The sequence below is a fragment of the Entelurus aequoreus genome, linkage group LG11, assembly GCF_033978785.1.
Source record: "Entelurus aequoreus isolate RoL-2023_Sb linkage group LG11, RoL_Eaeq_v1.1, whole genome shotgun sequence".
NCBI classification, from domain to species: Eukaryota; Metazoa; Chordata; class Actinopteri; order Syngnathiformes; family Syngnathidae; genus Entelurus; species Entelurus aequoreus.
The window spans coordinates 66,580,424-66,597,367 of record NC_084741.1 but is presented as its reverse complement, the minus strand read 5'-3'; the positions used below and the strand labels follow the sequence as shown (position 1 = coordinate 66,597,367).

General features: G+C 40.1%; 1 protein-coding gene across 3 annotated transcripts; it reads right to left on the bottom strand.

The window, feature by feature from the left end:
- Positions 1 to 369: 369 nt before the first annotated feature.
- usp5 (ubiquitin specific peptidase 5 (isopeptidase T)) lies at positions 370 to 15,872 on the bottom strand. 3 transcript variants are annotated; one of them, XM_062063832.1, is made up of 20 exons: positions 15,542 to 15,872; positions 13,853 to 13,981; positions 13,707 to 13,770; positions 13,487 to 13,614; positions 13,277 to 13,422; positions 12,588 to 12,772; positions 12,425 to 12,519; positions 12,152 to 12,345; positions 8,516 to 8,587; positions 8,331 to 8,418; positions 8,124 to 8,249; positions 7,878 to 8,040; positions 7,637 to 7,799; positions 5,735 to 5,823; positions 4,187 to 4,372; positions 3,729 to 3,872; positions 3,486 to 3,628; positions 3,229 to 3,379; positions 3,061 to 3,145; positions 370 to 885 (listed from the first exon to the last, which is right to left on the bottom strand). In XM_062063832.1, the coding sequence occupies exons 1-20, from the start codon at positions 15,647 to 15,649 to the stop codon at positions 792 to 794; spliced, it is 2,553 nt and encodes an 850-aa protein (XP_061919816.1). In that variant the 5' UTR covers positions 15,650 to 15,872; the 3' UTR covers positions 370 to 791. The 3 variants fall into 3 exon arrangements, with proteins under 3 accessions (XP_061919816.1, XP_061919817.1, XP_061919818.1); XM_062063833.1 differs by having other exon boundaries at positions 7,887 to 8,040; positions 15,542 to 15,868; XM_062063834.1 differs by having other exon boundaries at positions 4,244 to 4,372; positions 7,887 to 8,040; positions 15,542 to 15,865.
- Positions 15,873 to 16,944: the final 1,072 nt, after the last annotated feature.

Here is a 16,944-nt window from a genome sequence, read left to right as displayed (position 1 = left end):
TCTAACCTCCACTTGGAGGGTAGTTAAATGTGTTTTGTATTCCGATTTAAGACTGAAATCCCCTGCACTTGCCGGGTATGCAAACATTGCAAAGGCAGAACTTCAAAAAGGAAAGCACATAGAAAGCTGCACTTGACAACTTCATGCTGAGATTGGGCACACCGCAGCTTAAATACAAAACACGTGTCACTGAAAAATCTTACATCACTTCAAAAGGGAGGCATTTCATCACCTGCAGGAGGAACGCAGAAAAAATGTGTTCCCATAAAAAGCATGAAATACAATTATTTGTCACAGAAGACGTAACAAAATCTTTGCAAACTCGCAATTAAACCCGAAAAGGTTAAAGAAAAAGCAACTAGATTTGTTTGACTTTTTTATTGTTTTCTTTCATAGCACACATTGGAGCGGCCTGCTCTGTGATTGAATAAGATGGAGAGTCCGATATCAGTAACTGAAGCCATGCATTGTAAACCAGTACAGGTCGTAGGATATTTAGAGGGAGTATCAATACAAGTGTGAGCCTTTCACATGATAGTTTTAGATTTTCAGGAAAGATTAACTTACTGCAAGTCGGTAATTGAGTTAAAAAAAAACAAAAAGAACACATCCCCAATTATGTGCAGCCAAGCAGTGAGGAGTAAAGAGAGATGTATTTACACTTCTTATAACAAGGGTGTTTCAAAGAGCTTGTTGTATGTGTCAATAAAAGTTGTGTGTACGTGTGTAAGCAATCACACGCATCACATTCACTTTCCCAAAAGTGCCGCCATGCGCCCCCACCCTCAGTCTTATTCTGCCACTCGCCTATAGAAGTAGAGGTACCCCAGGTCTTTGGGAGGTTTCTCTGAAGCGCACACCTTCTGGTCATTGAAGATAACCCACCTGCCAAACACACATCACAGTGTGTCAATCTGAAAATTATTTCTGTATTATAAACACATTAAGTGAGAGACACTAAAACATGTATAAAGAGTACAAGTAATGTAAAATATTTTTTACAGGAAATGATTAGTAAATGTAAATGTAATAAATAAAACTAACTAAAATAATATAAATAAATAAAAAATTAAAGTTAAAAAATAAACAGGCCACGTACACATAATGTAACAATGGGAGAGCTTTTCTATCAAATAAAATAATATACATTGGCCACACACAGACCAACAGAAAAAAGCCCTTCTATAAAATAAAAATATACATTTAAAAAAATGTGACATATTTAAAAAAGGACTACATAAAACAGTATACACAAGTCACACAATACAAGTTAATACAATAGCAATAGCTGGGTTGCAATCACATGACCGAAAGGACACATTCGGGCACTTTCAAGTTTCATGCGATGGTCGAGAGCCTCATTAGGCTATGGTTTATTTACCTGAACCAGTGGAGATATGGGCGTATTAGCTATATAAGCGATCATGAAAAAAATATTTAAATTGGGATGGAGTGGATTTTTACACTCTTCGAAAGAATGTTTTATTTTTAAGATCATCACTAAGATGTTACTGCTCGCTACAACCTCACTTCATTTGACACTCGCGGTATTTAGAGAAAAAAAGATTGGAGGCACATCATGTATTTAGATTTGCAGGGTCCACAAATTAAGCATTATTCGGTGAAAGACAAAGTTAGACTTATCCGTGCATCGCTATAAGTAACATATTTGATTGACGTGAGTGCCGTGCTGCTGTAATCATGACGCGAAAAAGAAAAAGGATAAGTTTGTTTGCAGTTGATTTTCTACTACAAATATTAGTCTCATCTACAATTCATGTCTCCAGTTGTTTTTATGGTGTTCATATTTTGTCTCATTATTTATAGATGTCCCTGTTGTTCAGCAATGTTTGCTAGCGATATCAGGATTCAGTATACTGTATGCTGCTGAGCCTACGAGAAATGTATTCATCTAGTTTTTTAGGACAATTAAGGATATTTTCTTGATGCTAGCAAATATCACCAAAGATGTTATAATGTGGTCAAGCACTTGGCTTTCCTGCACAACAACTACTAAACTTTTAGTTTCGGTTATGAAAATTGATAATGAAAATACGGTAAATTGAACCAACAATCACAATATTTATTACTAGGACTTAACATGACATTAGTTTATTTGTACAACCAGGTCTTCAGTTATATTTAGGCATAGCAACCAAAAAAGAACAAACTCATGCGATTTCTTGTCCTTTTCATACGTTTGGTTTTACTCTCAAACACTACTAATATAGTATCACTGCACACAAAAGCATGGTCTGATTGTATTCCATAAGATGATGAAAGTGATACAGTATGTTCTTCAACGCACTTTTGTTTTCCCCCTGACTTTATTACCTTTCTGAACCACTCTATAAAAGCTCTTTCCTATCTCTCTACTTAACGATTGGAACACCTTAGAATAGAACAGCAATATGGCATTTTCTGCTCAAACTTTACACTCACTCTCACTTGTTGTAATGCAACGCTCAAGCTGCTTGACCATCATGTGAAGAAAACCGTGGAGAAGAAAAACGGATATGACTTTATTTGCAACCCAGCAATAACATGACATGAAATAATAGTGAAATAAAATCATATAGATAGCTGTAGTAAAATGTTTTAGTAAACCTCAAGTATCAATCAATCAATCAATGTTTATTTACATAGCCCTAAATTACAAGTGTCTCAAAGGGCTGTACAAGCCACCACATCCGCGGTACAGAGCCCACATAAGTAAGTAAGCCGTTTTATTTATTTATTATATCAAAGTAATTGCAATATTACATTATATAATATTTAATGTGTTCTATAAGGACACAGCGCCCTCTGCTGGCTTATTGTGCGAGTAGTTAATAATGATGCACTGCATCATATTGAGAGCAGTTTCTATTATGGCCCTGAGATGTATCTACAGAATAAACAAGGTAAACACAACCACAACTATAACCGCAATGATATATCTTTGCAAACAACATCGAAAATGGAATTGATGATGTACTGCTTGTATTGGATCTCTTATTAAGGCTAAGTGTAAGTGCTGCTTAAAAGATAACAATGACAATGGACAAAAAGGACACTTACTGCTGATCCTTCTTGATATGACAGACATAGTGGCCACACATGGTGCTCGTACCCATGTGGCTAATGAAGGCAAACAGCTCATATTCTGGGCAGACAGAAGAAAGCACGCTGCGTTGAGGAAAAATAACCACTTAGGACAAAACACCATTGTCCCATACGCCTACTCACTGCCTGGTCCGTCTCGGACACAAGGCCCAGGAGGAGGATCCCGAATGCTCTCGCTCTCTGCGGCGGAGCGACCTCCTTCGGACACATCCATGGACTCCAGGTCGTCCAGGTGTGAGAAGATCCAGTCCACGGCCCGGTCCAACGTATTGCTCTGAGACAATAAAATAACTTTCAAAACTGAGCATGAAAAATACAACTTGTGTGCCAAATGTTGTGGCTAGTTGGTGTAACTGTAAGTGAGAATGTTTCATTCTAACCGTTGCCCGAAGTGCTTTGGTCGCTTGGTCTCGGCTGAAGCCCATTGACACAATGGTTGCCAAGTGTTCCTCGGAGATGCTTTCTGTCGGCGTCGTCCCACCACCTGAGCTGCAGCCGGGCAGGATTAGGGGGGCGGAGAAGTCTGCAACCAATCAGAAAGAACAGGGAGAAAAAAACAAATGACTAAGAAAAGCAGACAAACGGATTGAGGATGTGCTTTTGCGTCCCACTGCTAAGCACACCTGGGTCGTCCATGTGGCCCATGACCCAGTTCATGGCGGCGTCGATTCCAGTGTTCCCAGTGTAGTACACCGCTTTCCTGCAGGCCTCCATGGGGAATCCCATGTCGCAGAGCTGGGACACCGTGGAGTCGTCGAGGACTGGAGCTGAGAATTTTGGAGTTTAAAAAAGAAAAAAAAAGCGAATTACTTTGACGCTCTTTATTTTTCAGAGGAAAAAACACATCACAAATGTATTTTAAAACTTTTAAATAATAAGGGACAAGCGGTAGAAAATGGATGAATGGATGTTATAAATCATCAGAAACTAAATAATTATGTGTGATATATAACCCAAGCAGTGCAAAAGTGAACAACAAAGGCAACATGAGGACAGCAAAGGTAGAACGGAAGTAAAAAGGAGGACAGGACGAGTCGAGGTTTGACGTGAGGAAAAGAGCAGAAATGACAGACAGACTGACACAGCAGTGGGGAGTAGAGAGAGTCGTCCTCTTCGTTGCCGTGGGAGCCCAGGATACCTTTAACCTCCACATCTGGGGTCATGAGTGGGGGCGGGGCCACCTCTGGTAAGAGCTCCTCCCCGGGCTGCTGGCCTGCTGCACGGAGCGCGCTTAAGTCCAGAGTGTCCGGGACGTCGATGCTCACATCTGCAAAGAACATCATTGGCCACATCACACTTTTGGCTACGTTCGACATTCTGACAGACCAATGCAAGTACTCTAATTTCCAAACGTTAACCATCTTATGATAGTATATGTATGGTCTTAAGGGACAATACAGTAGAATTAAACCTTGGATATACTTTAAAGTAGTCGGTGTATAACTTCAGGTGCAGTATAAAGATTTACTATCAACTGAAAATCCATCGACATACATTGAGTCTTGAATAAATAGCTGGCAACACTTTAGTGGTAAGATAATGGTGTTTACAGTCATATACAGTCCTGGTCTGGGCCTGCACGAGTGCTGCTGGCACTGGGGAGCTGCAGTCCATGAAAAAAAAAACATGAATTCCACAGAGGTTTAAGGCAGTAGTAGATAACAATAATGCTCACACTAAATATTGACACCATTTGTACATGTTCACTGAGAGGTGTAGTAACAACAATGGCTGCATATTGACTCATTTTCAGTTTACAGGAAATCTATCAAACTGTACACTGACTACTCCAAAGTATGTCATATAACAAAAATATAATAATTTTTTTTTACTCTTTAGTACTAGATTTCCGATTTAGGGGCTCCGATTTGATTATAAATCGATTATTTATACATCTTTAATTATCATATGGTATTGTATATATTATTTGTATGTATATATTCTAAAATCTATAACATTTAATTAATACTGTTGCTACTGATTGTATGCAGGATGGCGCAGTATTTTTTTTAACTGGAATAGCCAGCTCAGTGAAAAAATTAATTAACGTCCCTACTTGGCGAGCAGGCATGCCCAAATACATTTTTGTGCCTTCTAAAACCACAGAATGCACAAATACTTTGGCTCCAGTCGTCATAAAGACGTTTGTCGTCTATTTACTCATTCATATCTATGCCTAAACTGTATGAATACTATTATCGGTCTTGATTTATTAATGTATGTGCTAAGTTCCTCTTCTTAGCTGTTTTCTCCCTGTTCTAATGCGGTTCCTATTAGCCTTCAGTGGAAATGTACAAAACATGTATTCTTTTCTTGTATTACAACTTCACATTCAAGCTAGTTTAGCGCTGCAGTTAGCATACCTTGTCCTCTCTTAATCCATGTGTGTCGGCGTTTACCCAGCTAACATGGTTAGAACCAAAAGGTAAAACTAACGTTTAGAAAACATTAGCATTAAGGCTGCATTTTAGAACCCTCTGTATTACTTTATCTAACATATGTCAATAATTGATATTTGTACATTGAGTTCTCACGTTCTCACCGTGATGCATCGGAGAATCGGTATTTTTTCTACACAGTACACATTAGCATAGATTATAGCTACTGACCAAGTGATTTTTGCACTTACCCAGTTTCTTAGGGACCCAGTCAAGACCAAAAGTAAACTTCTTAATCTGAATAACTAAGTGGTCTGGGAACGAGGCAAATCGGGTGGTTCTGATGAAAGAAACAGAAAGACTGATCAATAAAAACTATCTTTGTTAACAATATATACAGTTATGTTCATAATAATAGCAGTGTGTTTAAAAAGGTGTGTAAACCTCAAAATTCTTCAAATAAAAGGTATTTTAATGAACACAAATACATTGGGGAGACTGCACATTCTATTTCAAAGCCAGAAAATTGGAAAAAAGTAATTCAATTTGACAATATTTTACAGAAAGTCAAGAAATATAAAACAAAAAAATAGCAGTGTTGACATCTTTCTTTATAAAACTCAAATGTACTGTATGAACTAAGAAAGACTTGCAGATTCAACTTTCCTTAGAATTATTAACTATAATTTAGTTGCATAACCACGGTTTCTGATAACTGCTTCACATCTGTGGCACATGGAGTCGACAGGTATTGCAGCCCAGGACAATTGTACTACGTTCCACAATTCCTCTGCATTTTTCGGTTTTGCCTCATGAACAGAATTCTTTATGTCAGCCCACAAGTTTTCAATGGGATTAAGGTTCGGGGATTGTGCTGGCCACTCCATTACTTGAACTCTGTTTGTCTGGAACCCTGATTTTACTTGCTTGCTGGTGTGTTTGGGGTCATTGTCTTGTTGAAACACCCATTTCAAGGGCATTTCCTCTTCAGAATACGGCAACATGACTTCTTCCAGTATTCTGATGTACTCAAACTGATCCATGATCCCTGATATGCGATGAATAGGACCAACACTGTAGTACGAGAAACATCCCCATATCATGATGCTTGCACCACCATGCTTCACCGTCTTCACTGTGTACTGGGGCTTGAATTCAGTGTTTGCAGGACGTCTGACAAACTGTCTGTGGCCCTTAGACCCAAAATGAACAATCTTACTCTCATCAGTCCCCAAATTTTACGCCATTTCTTTTTAGGCCAGTCAATGTGTTTTTTGACAAATTGTAACCGCTTCAGCACACGTCTTTTTTTTAAACAATGGGACTTTGCGGGGGTTTCTTGCTGCTAGCTTGGCTTCACATAGACGTGGTCTGATTGTTACAGTACTCACAGGCCATCTTAGATCTTCTTTGATCCTCCTGGAGCTGATCATTGGCTGAGCCTTTGCCATTTTGGTTATTCTCCGATCCATTTCAATAGTGTTTTTCTTTTTCTTCCTCGTGTTTTTGGTTTTGGCTGCCATTTTAAAGTGTTTGATATCATTTTAGCTGAACAGCCTATCATTTTCTGCACTTCCTTATAGGTTTTCCCCTCTTTTATTAAATTCTTAATCAAAGAACGCTCTTCTTCTGAACAGTGTCTTCAACGACCCATTTTACTCTGTTTTTCCAAGGACAAATGCACAGCCAGCATATGCAGCGTCAGTTGCCTTGATCCTAAAATAAGGGCCACTTGTTTAACTTTTTTTTTTTTTACACATAATCAATGATGTCACTTATGGAACGCAGCACTGCTATTTTTTTGAACATGCCCCTTTCTGTAAATGATTCAGTTTCACAGAATCAGTAGCCTGCACATCATTCCTGTTGGGTCTGTTGGTTTTCTATACCTTTACTAAACCTTCTAGAAACTTACTTGCCGTGTAGAAGTTGAAATTCTAACAAAAACAGTGATTTATCTTGCTAGTGATGTGGGACTGCTATTATTTTGAACACAACTGTACAAGGCTGAAATTATCTATACCCCTGGCAAATTTTTACTTAAAGTTACTTTTATTCAATCAGTTTTTTTGTGATTAGAAGTGACACAAGTGTTGCCAGTGATATGAATAATTTAAGGCTGGACTGTATTTTTGACTTTGGTCAGTGCATACTTGGTGGCAGTAGTTTTGGCTTGTGCAGCAGAGCTCCAGAAGTCAGTAAGGAGTTCCGGTTCAGTAAGGGCCGCCATGCAAGTCGCAAAGGGAATTTGTGCACGCACAGGCGAAACCGATGAGTCCCCATTCTCACGCCGGCGCTCCACCTCCTGCAGCTCATCTGATGGGGAGATGGTATTACATGAAAAAACTGTTCACACAAGACCAAAACATGGCAAGTAAGAACAAATCCTATTACCCTCCTCACCTGTGTTGATTGCCTGGTCCATAGGCACAGGCAGCTGGATGATGTAGTCCACCCGCTGTGTGTACTTGGCCTTCTGGGATTGCTGGCACACAATCCTGTCCTCCAACAGGAACCTGAAGGCTTCAGATGGGTTGGGACCGGAGCGACAGTTCCTCTGTTGTAGAGTGGAAGTAACAAGATGAGAAGAAGAAAAACAATAAAGGGGGCGCGAGCAGCATTAAATGTCGTCAAATTTACCTCCACCATGTTTATGAAGTGCAATAGAAACTCCTGAGCATCCTGTTGCCGATTGGTGGAGAACTCCGGGTGACCCCGCCCAACAAGTGCTTTGAACATTTGTGGCGCTATGCCGATTTGGTAATCCTGGAAATAAAACATTCGATTTATCTTGAAAAATTGTCAATTATTTTTCAAAAAAGTGTCGCTATTTGTAGCTTTTCTTACTTTGGGCTCAGATGCACCATTTTCATCGGAAGGATCTTGAGCCAGCTTGGAATATTCGCCTGACAAAAGACCGTAGCCCAACTTGGCTCTGTCAGAGACAACAAAAATAATGAAGTCACTGCAGTGGACGTACAACAGAAGAACCAAGAAAGTTTTCTTTTTAACACTGAAAAAAAGATACTCACACTTGAGTTTTGAAGTCTTGAGTGGGATCGCTCGGGGCCTCGTCAATTATCTTGTCAATGTTGCACACGTACCTAGACAGAGCAATACGACTACTGTCAATTGATAAATACTAGGTATACCAGAGATTGATATCGCGGTATTGCGATTTCAAAATCTTCACAATAATGCCGTGACGTATGACTGTATCAAAGGAAAACTTGGTGAATGAAGGTTTTTCTGGCGCTTTTGTGTTGGATGGTCTGCAAATAAACTACATCTCTAAAAATCTTCTCGGATTGCCAGCCCACTGGTGTATGTTGCCGCGACTCGCTGTATTAGCTAGCGACACTATAATTTCTATGAACATTCCTTCTTTAAATAAACTTTTAAAAAGAACATATAATTCAAAAGTCCCTCTTAGACTAAACCACGACCAGTGGACCGTAACAAACAGACAAACAAACCCTCGCAAAAACATAACCTCTTTGGCGCAGGTAACAAAGCGCACCACGTTTGTCTCGAGCGTTCCAAGCCAAAACAGACTTGGTCAGGACGCATCATGCGGAGAGAAAATATAATTGAAGCAAAGGAGGCTAAACATATATTTTTGAGGTATTTACATTATTAAAAGTTAAATTGTGAGTTAACTTTTCTGCAGACGACACTGCTTTTTAGAAAGTAAAAGTTGAAAGAGAAAAAAGCAGTGCGGATCATTCACAACGTTGGTTATTTAGAACATACTCATAATCTGTTTAGCAATCAAAGTTGCTCAAATTTGATGACCTTGTTAAATATAATACATTAATAATCTTATATAAAGCATTTAACAAATTATTGCCGCCTAATCTACAACGTTTTTTTTATAAGACAAGTGCAGGCCCATAACTTGAGAGGCTTTGGATATTTCTTATTGCCGAGAGCTCAAACCACTCGTAAACGTTTTAGTGTGTCTGTATGCGGAGTAAAACTATGGAACAAACTGGACTTACAACACAAGCAATGCCAAACTATTAATCGATTTAAACTATTATACAAACATGGGGTCTGGTTTAAATATAGAGATGAGGGTCTTTATTTTAACCTGCTGCTATACTCTGTCTCAAAGTGTTAACATGTGCTCAATGTTTCCTTACCTTTATTGCTATGTTGTCTATTACCATTATTGCTATGTTGTCTATTACCATTGTTGGTATATTCCTTATTCCTACATTGTTGATACAAATTATTGTTACAGTGTAATAATTATTGTTACCTGTGGTAATGCCACTATGATACAACATCTGTATTATAATCTTTGAACAAAGTAAGAGTGAAACTCATGTGAATAATCACTGAATGGAGAACTGGGAGTGGGATTAAATAAATTATCTTCTTCCCACTCCCTTTCAGGCAAAACTGGACAATCATGCACTATATTAATTTATAATATTATGTTTTGTCAACTTGTACTTCTTTATGTCATTGCCTGAAATAAATAAATAAAAGAAAAAAAGAAAAATGAAAGACACTAAAGTGTCCCATTATTGTTTTACACTTGTTACACCAGATGCTTACATTGTCAGTATAACTGTGAGGTTTTTTTTTTAATATTGGCTTGTAACATTGGATGTTCTTGCACTATTCTTTGTACTTAAAATACATATTTGTAGTAATAAATATGATTAGAACATTTTGTTTGTGTGGAATGACAGTAAGTGTTTATCCTAAACATTCCTGCCACTTCATTTTATACATACTGGCATTTTTCACAAGTCTTTTTTGTACAATACCACACCAAAATCATGCCGTGGTCTTAATACTGTGATAATATCATACAGTGACATTTTGATATTGTTACATCCCTAATATACACCAATACATAATCAGTTATTGTTTACAGCTGATACAAGATAAGCATAGCTGTACAATATTTGTCTATATCTGCAAAGACATCATGCATCTACTACCAGGATATATAATGTGCATGTACAATAAATAGCGTAATTTCCGCACTATAAAGCCTCTACTATTCTGCCCCACTCTTTACACAATGTTGTGGCTAATTTGGGGGCGTTTCCTTGACTTCACATGCCACCAATAAATTTTGCCTTGTCACTTCAGACCAATGAAAATGCCAAACGGGTCCCGGTGGAACAATTAACCTGTTAAACCGAACGCACTTACACAATAATTTAGTGAGCTATTTAGCTATGCGCTCACCTCACCTCCATCATGGAGAAAACACAAAAAATGCACGCGGTGCAGCCCAAAACACAAAGACGATCGACCCAACCATTGAAAAGGGAAACAGCCGCATGGAATGGAAATTCACCACCGCTAACAGGCTCCAAAAGGCTGGACCGACACACGCAGAAGAAGATGGCACGAGCCCAGATGTGACCTAACCTGACTCTCGCCAGATCCTTGTAGTCCGCTGAGCTCCACACAAGGATCTGGGACTTCGCAATAGGAGATGTATTTCAGAAGGCGGGGCCTTGTAAAAAAAAAGAATTGTATGTGATTGGATAAACCACTTGTCCGTTATCTTGAATGACGTGATACTTCAACCACTCACATCGAAATCAACTCGTGACGCTGATGAGAGCGACGCTGGGAAATCCAAAACAGAACAGCCGACATATTGAATAACGACAGAGCAAAAAGTTCTTCGTTCATCTTTTAAATAATTAATATTCGATAGATTCGACAAAACAGTTGCAATAGCAGAATCAATGTCAGCACACGACTCCTTGTTGCGTGCCGCCATTGTTGTTTGAATCAAACAGTCGCTTCGGAGCTACATCACACCTATGAAATCCCGCCCGGCGATCCTGATTGGTTCATTATTTTTTGTTATCTTGAAGGAGTTTGCAATGCCCTCGAGCCCAGATCCTTGTGTGGAGCTCAGCGAACTGCAAGGATCTGGCGAGAGTCAGGTTAGATATGACCCACCTCTAAACGAAAGTGAATGCAAAAACAAGACCAAGAAAACGCCAGACGAAGCAACCCTGAGTCCCCTCAACTCTGACACCAAACAAGATGACCCCAACGCATGGCAGGAGGATAAGCACAACGACTGCCCTCAATGACCTCTCCGGTAGGCTCTTTTAGGTCGTGTGACAAGTAGAACTCTATCGGTTTTGTAAATACGGTTTTAAAATATTCACACATAATGCCATGTTGCATGATGGTATCAAAACAAAACCTGGTGAGTGTAGTTTTTTTCTGGCACTTCTGCTTTGGCAGGTTTGAAAATAAACTACATTTCCCAGAATCAATGTGGGGGTGAGGAGCGCTGTAAAAGAGAGAGACAGGAAGCAGGAAGGTGTTCCACTTTGTAGTCAATCAGAGGAAAGTTTTTGTTTCGAAATAACTGAGTTATGTTGTTAACAAACAACCAAACCAACCCTGGCGAAAACATAACCTCTGTAGCGGAGCACAGCAAGCCATGTTCGTCTGAAGTGCCTGAATGTATAAGGTCATTCATTTATCAAAAATAATAAAGGAGATAAAACATTATAGACCTATGTTAAGTGCCTGCATACTATTATAAAACATCTTCAACAATGGACGAACAACTACTAATGCACTCTCTTGACTCGCTCCAATGATCAAATTAACACATTGGGAAAACCTAAACATGGCGCCGAGCATAAAGATGACAAGCAGATACTAACTTGCTCTGGAAGTCTGGAACGGTGAAGAGCACTTGCATTACAGAGTTGAGGTAGCAACTGTTGCCCAGGTTCTTCATGCCGGTAAGGCCGGGCCCAAACAGGGGACGCAGAGTGGTCCCGGACTCTTGGATCACCTCCCACTCTCCGATACGCTGATTGACGGCAATCTCCAGCTCTGTCATGGTCCGCTCAGTCTGAAGAAGCGCAGACGGAGACATCAGTATGAGGACTACATATGAAGTCAATAAGGTTACGTCCAATACGTGCACTTGCCTTCTCCATGGTCATCATGTCAATGCCAAAGTGGGACAGATGCTCTGGTAACTTAGAGTCCAGTACCATGTCATCCTCCTCGTAAGAGTAAACATCTGGACATAAGAAAATGTCAAAGTTATTACGTTATCCGACTGAGTTCTTTTCAATTGCGCCGTCTCACCTGCTCCGTCGGGGGTGATGGTTCCCAGTTTGACAGCCAGTGGGTGTCCCGTCTCTTGGAAATGCAGCAAGGCGTGGTTGTTGCCACCTGTGCCGTCAAAGTACCTGCGACCGCAGAAGACTTTGCCGTCCGTCAGGTTCATCCAGATGTTCTCCTGGAGGCCGCACATTTCGCATCGCCAGCCGCTAGAAAAGAGGGACACACAGGACGTAAGCGCTCCAGTAGCAGCATTTCCTTAAGCATACTATGGTCATGTCTATTGTAATTTTGCAATTGAAAAGGTGCACCATTTTAAAAATGGAGGTTAACCGGTCATTATGGGTGAAGTCACACAAGACGTCAGCAAATCCTGTAAGAGCTGGGCTCAAAGAGCATTTTGAGCATCAACTCCGCTTTGCTTTTTCTTAAGCTTTGTTTGTGATCCACAGAAGGGCACCAGTCATGGCAAGTTCTGAACTATGTTGGTTACACTTGCATGACAGGCAATAATGTTAAATTGAGACTTAAAACATTGCCTGTATCGTTAATAAAGGTGATATAACTGTGACAGCTTGAACTGAAACAGATTATTAAAATTTCCGATATTTCCTACAGAAAAGGGAGGTCAACTAGCATCCCAAAATGGACTAAGCTAATTTTTTTGGGTCCTATTCTAAGTGCAGGGGAATGACAGTGTACTTAAGTCTTACCTAGGAGGGATCTTGATTCCGTTGTCGAGCTGCTTGAGCTCAACGGCATGTCGCGATTCCTGTCTCACCTCGCCGTCCCACTGTTGTACTTGCAAGGTGTGCGACACCGAGTCAGCCACCATGATGCCTGTCATTGACAGGGACACCTTAAGGAATTGTGAAAAGAGTTAGCGTAAACAACTTAAGACATTGTTAGCGATTCCGTCTCACTCGCTCTTTCACGACATCCGGCATGGATGTAAGGTCCTCCGATGTCACTTCCTGCCTGTCAGGAAAGATGACAACCTTGACGTCCTCTTCATAATTCTCCTGCTCAACATCAAAGCCCCCTTCAATCCCTAAGAAGGCGACAAAGACAACATATTAGTTATTTTAATGTATATGATGTCATTTGATTCTATGGTGGCAATACTGGGCATTCATGTTTTACCTATCGCCAGTCTGGTGGGCTTCTTCTTAGGCGGGTGTCCAGATCCAGAGTTGTCCTCTTCCTTCTGAGAGAATAACATAATAAATTGGGTAATATCACAAACAGTATAAACAAGACTGCTGGTGGTGTCATTCATTTTACTATACCTTGGCCTTACGAGTCCTGGTGATGTGCAAGTAAGCCCTCTGACCAGACCTAGCATGGTGCCTGTCCACATACTGGCTTCCAAAACCCAGGAAGCTGTTCATGCACACATACAGGCCTCCTTCGCTTTCCTGGAGGAGGGGGATATTTTATTTTTAATCATATTGTAGTGAAGTGAAGTGAATTATATTTATATAGCGCTTTTCTCTAGTGCAGTGGTTCTTAACCTGGGTTCGATCGAACCCTAGGGGTTCGGTGAGTCGGGCTCAGGGGTTTGGCGGAAGTCAAGACACACCCGACTCATCGTGTAAATAAAAACTTCTCCCTATCGGCGTATTACAGATACGGCAACAGCAGAAGTCACACTGATTTGCAGGTGTGTAATTTGTTGTGAGTTTATGCACTGTGTTGGTTTTGTTGTTTGAACAAGGTGATGTTCATGCACGGTTCATTTGTGCACCAGTAAAAAAACATGGTAACACTTTAGTATGGGGAATATATTCAACAATAATTAGTTGTTTATTAACATGCAAATTAGTAACATATTGGCTCTTAACTAGTCATTATTAAGGACTTATTAATGCCTTATTCGGCATGGCCTTATTATAAGTCTAACCCTCTAACCCTAACCAAATAACTCTATAAATTAAGTCTTTGTTACTTAGAATATGTACCCCATACAAAAGTGTTACCAAAAACATATAACTTTGTCTTGAATTTGAAAAACAAAAACATTTATTTTTCACTAAAGAAGGATTCGGTGAATGCGCATATGAAACTGGTGGGGTTCGGTACCTCCAACAAGGTTAAGAACCACTGCTCTAGTGACTCAAAGCGCTTTTACATAGTGAAACCCAATATCTAAGTTACATTTAAACCAGTGTGGGTGGCACTGGGAGCAGGTGGGTAAAGTGTCTTGCCCAAGGACACAACGGCAGTGACTAGGATGGTGGAAGCGGGCATCGAACCTGGAACCCTCCAGTTGCTGGCACGGCCACTCTACCAACCGAGCTATACCGCCCCTATACTATAATATGTATATACAATACATATTGTATATGTATTGTGTGCTTTTTTTCCCTTTTCTCTCCCTTACTTTTCTTTTAAATTGTAATTTGTACTGCCTTTTATCACATCATGGCCAGGGGACTATAGATGAAAACTAGCCTTATAGCTAATTCTGGCTATTTTTAACCATGTGTAGTGATGTGTTTTATGAAATTGCATTATCCCCTTTTAAATAAACTGATCTAATCTAATATTTCTCCTCCATCATCACAACACTGTGAAGTTGTCTGCAATGTGGCAAACTTGCTAGGTATGACACTCCAAAACTCCTGTTAACCTGTCAAGTGCTACCTAACTCACCAAATAACTAATGTATAATGTAAATAGGAGGTCTTACTGATAAAAATGTTTGTGAAAATGTTTAAATACTTACAATAAAAGCCTTCAAATCTAGCAGGAATTACAGGTAGTGAGTACTGCTGCTAGCTAGCATGCTAAGTGCTAACTTCACTGTGTTCTGTTAGCTTAGCTTAACGTTGGTGGCTAGTTAATGAGGCGAATGTAACACGATTTCACTAAAAATCGCTCAGCAAATCAACACAGAGAGAAAATACACTAAATAATTTACCTGCTTAGTTAGGTTTGCTTTGAAATTCGGCCAAAAAAGGAGATATATTGCTTACCGGGGAGGAAAATGACAAGGCGCATTCATCTTTGTGGACACGGTCTCCAGGCTTCGGAACCCGAATTGTGGACAAAACCGACATCAAAACCTCACTGACGTCCCCCATGGCCTGCTAGCTAGTACCGCCGTTCAGTGAGACACTCGCCCGTTTATAAATGTGGACCTCCGGGCGACCTTATTTCCACCAAGTGCCTTGCCGAGCCCGTCAAAGGTGAGTGTGTTTGGCTGAATGAACCATGAGACGCTGCCGAGTACTGTGTTGTGCTGTGTTGTGTTTGTGGGAAGGCCCTGAAAGCAGCAGCTACTACCGTAACCCTTCTGTTAAAGTCGCAACATAATTCCCCCCCGAGACGTTTTGTGCCTTTTCAATTTGCTCCACAAGCTGTTTTACATTTAGGTAGAACTTTCCAGAGGATTTAAGAGGGTTTTTAAAAACATTCGACACTTGCCATCTCCTTCCTTGAATTTACCTCAAATGGCAACACGTTTGGTCCTCATGTCAAGCAAATATGCATCGAAATTACAAACCCCGTTTCCATATGAGTTGGGAAATTGTGTTAGATGTAAATATAAACGGAATACAATGATTTGCAAATAATTTTCAACCCATATTCAGTTGAATATGCTACAAAGACAACATATTTGATGTTCAAACTGATAAACTTTTTTTTGTGTGCAAATAATCATTAACTTTAGAATTTGATGCCAGCGACACGTGACAAAGAAGTTAGGAAAGGTGGCAATAAATACTGATAAAGTTGAGGAATGCTCATCAAACACTTATTTGGAACATCCCACAGGTGAACAGGCAAATTGGGAACAGGTGGGTGCCATGATTGGGTATAAAAGTAGATTCCATGAAATGCTCAGTCATTCACAAACAAGGATGGGGCGAGGGTCACCACTTTGTCAACAAATGCGTGAGCAAATTGTTGAACAGTTTAAGAAAAACCTTTCTCAACCAGCTATTGCAAGGAATTTAGGGATTTCACCATCTACGCTCCGTAATATCATCAAAGGGTTCAGAGAATCTGAAGAAATCACTGCACGTAAGCAGCTAAGCCTGTGACCTTCGATCCCTCAGGCTGTACTGCATCAACAAGCGACATCAGTGTGTAAAGGATATCACCACATGGGCTCAGGAACACTTCAGAAACCCACTGTCAGTAACTACAGTTGGTCGCTACATCTGTAAGTGCAAGTTAAAACTCTCCTATGCAAGGCGAAAACCGTTTATCAACAACACCCAGAAACGCCGTCGGCTTCGCTGGGCCTGAGCTCATCTAAGATGGACTGATACAAAGTGGAAAAGTGTTCTGTGGTCTGACGAGTCCACATTTCAAATTGTTTTTGGAAACTGTGGACGTCGTGTCCTCCGGACCAAAGAGGAAAAGAACCATC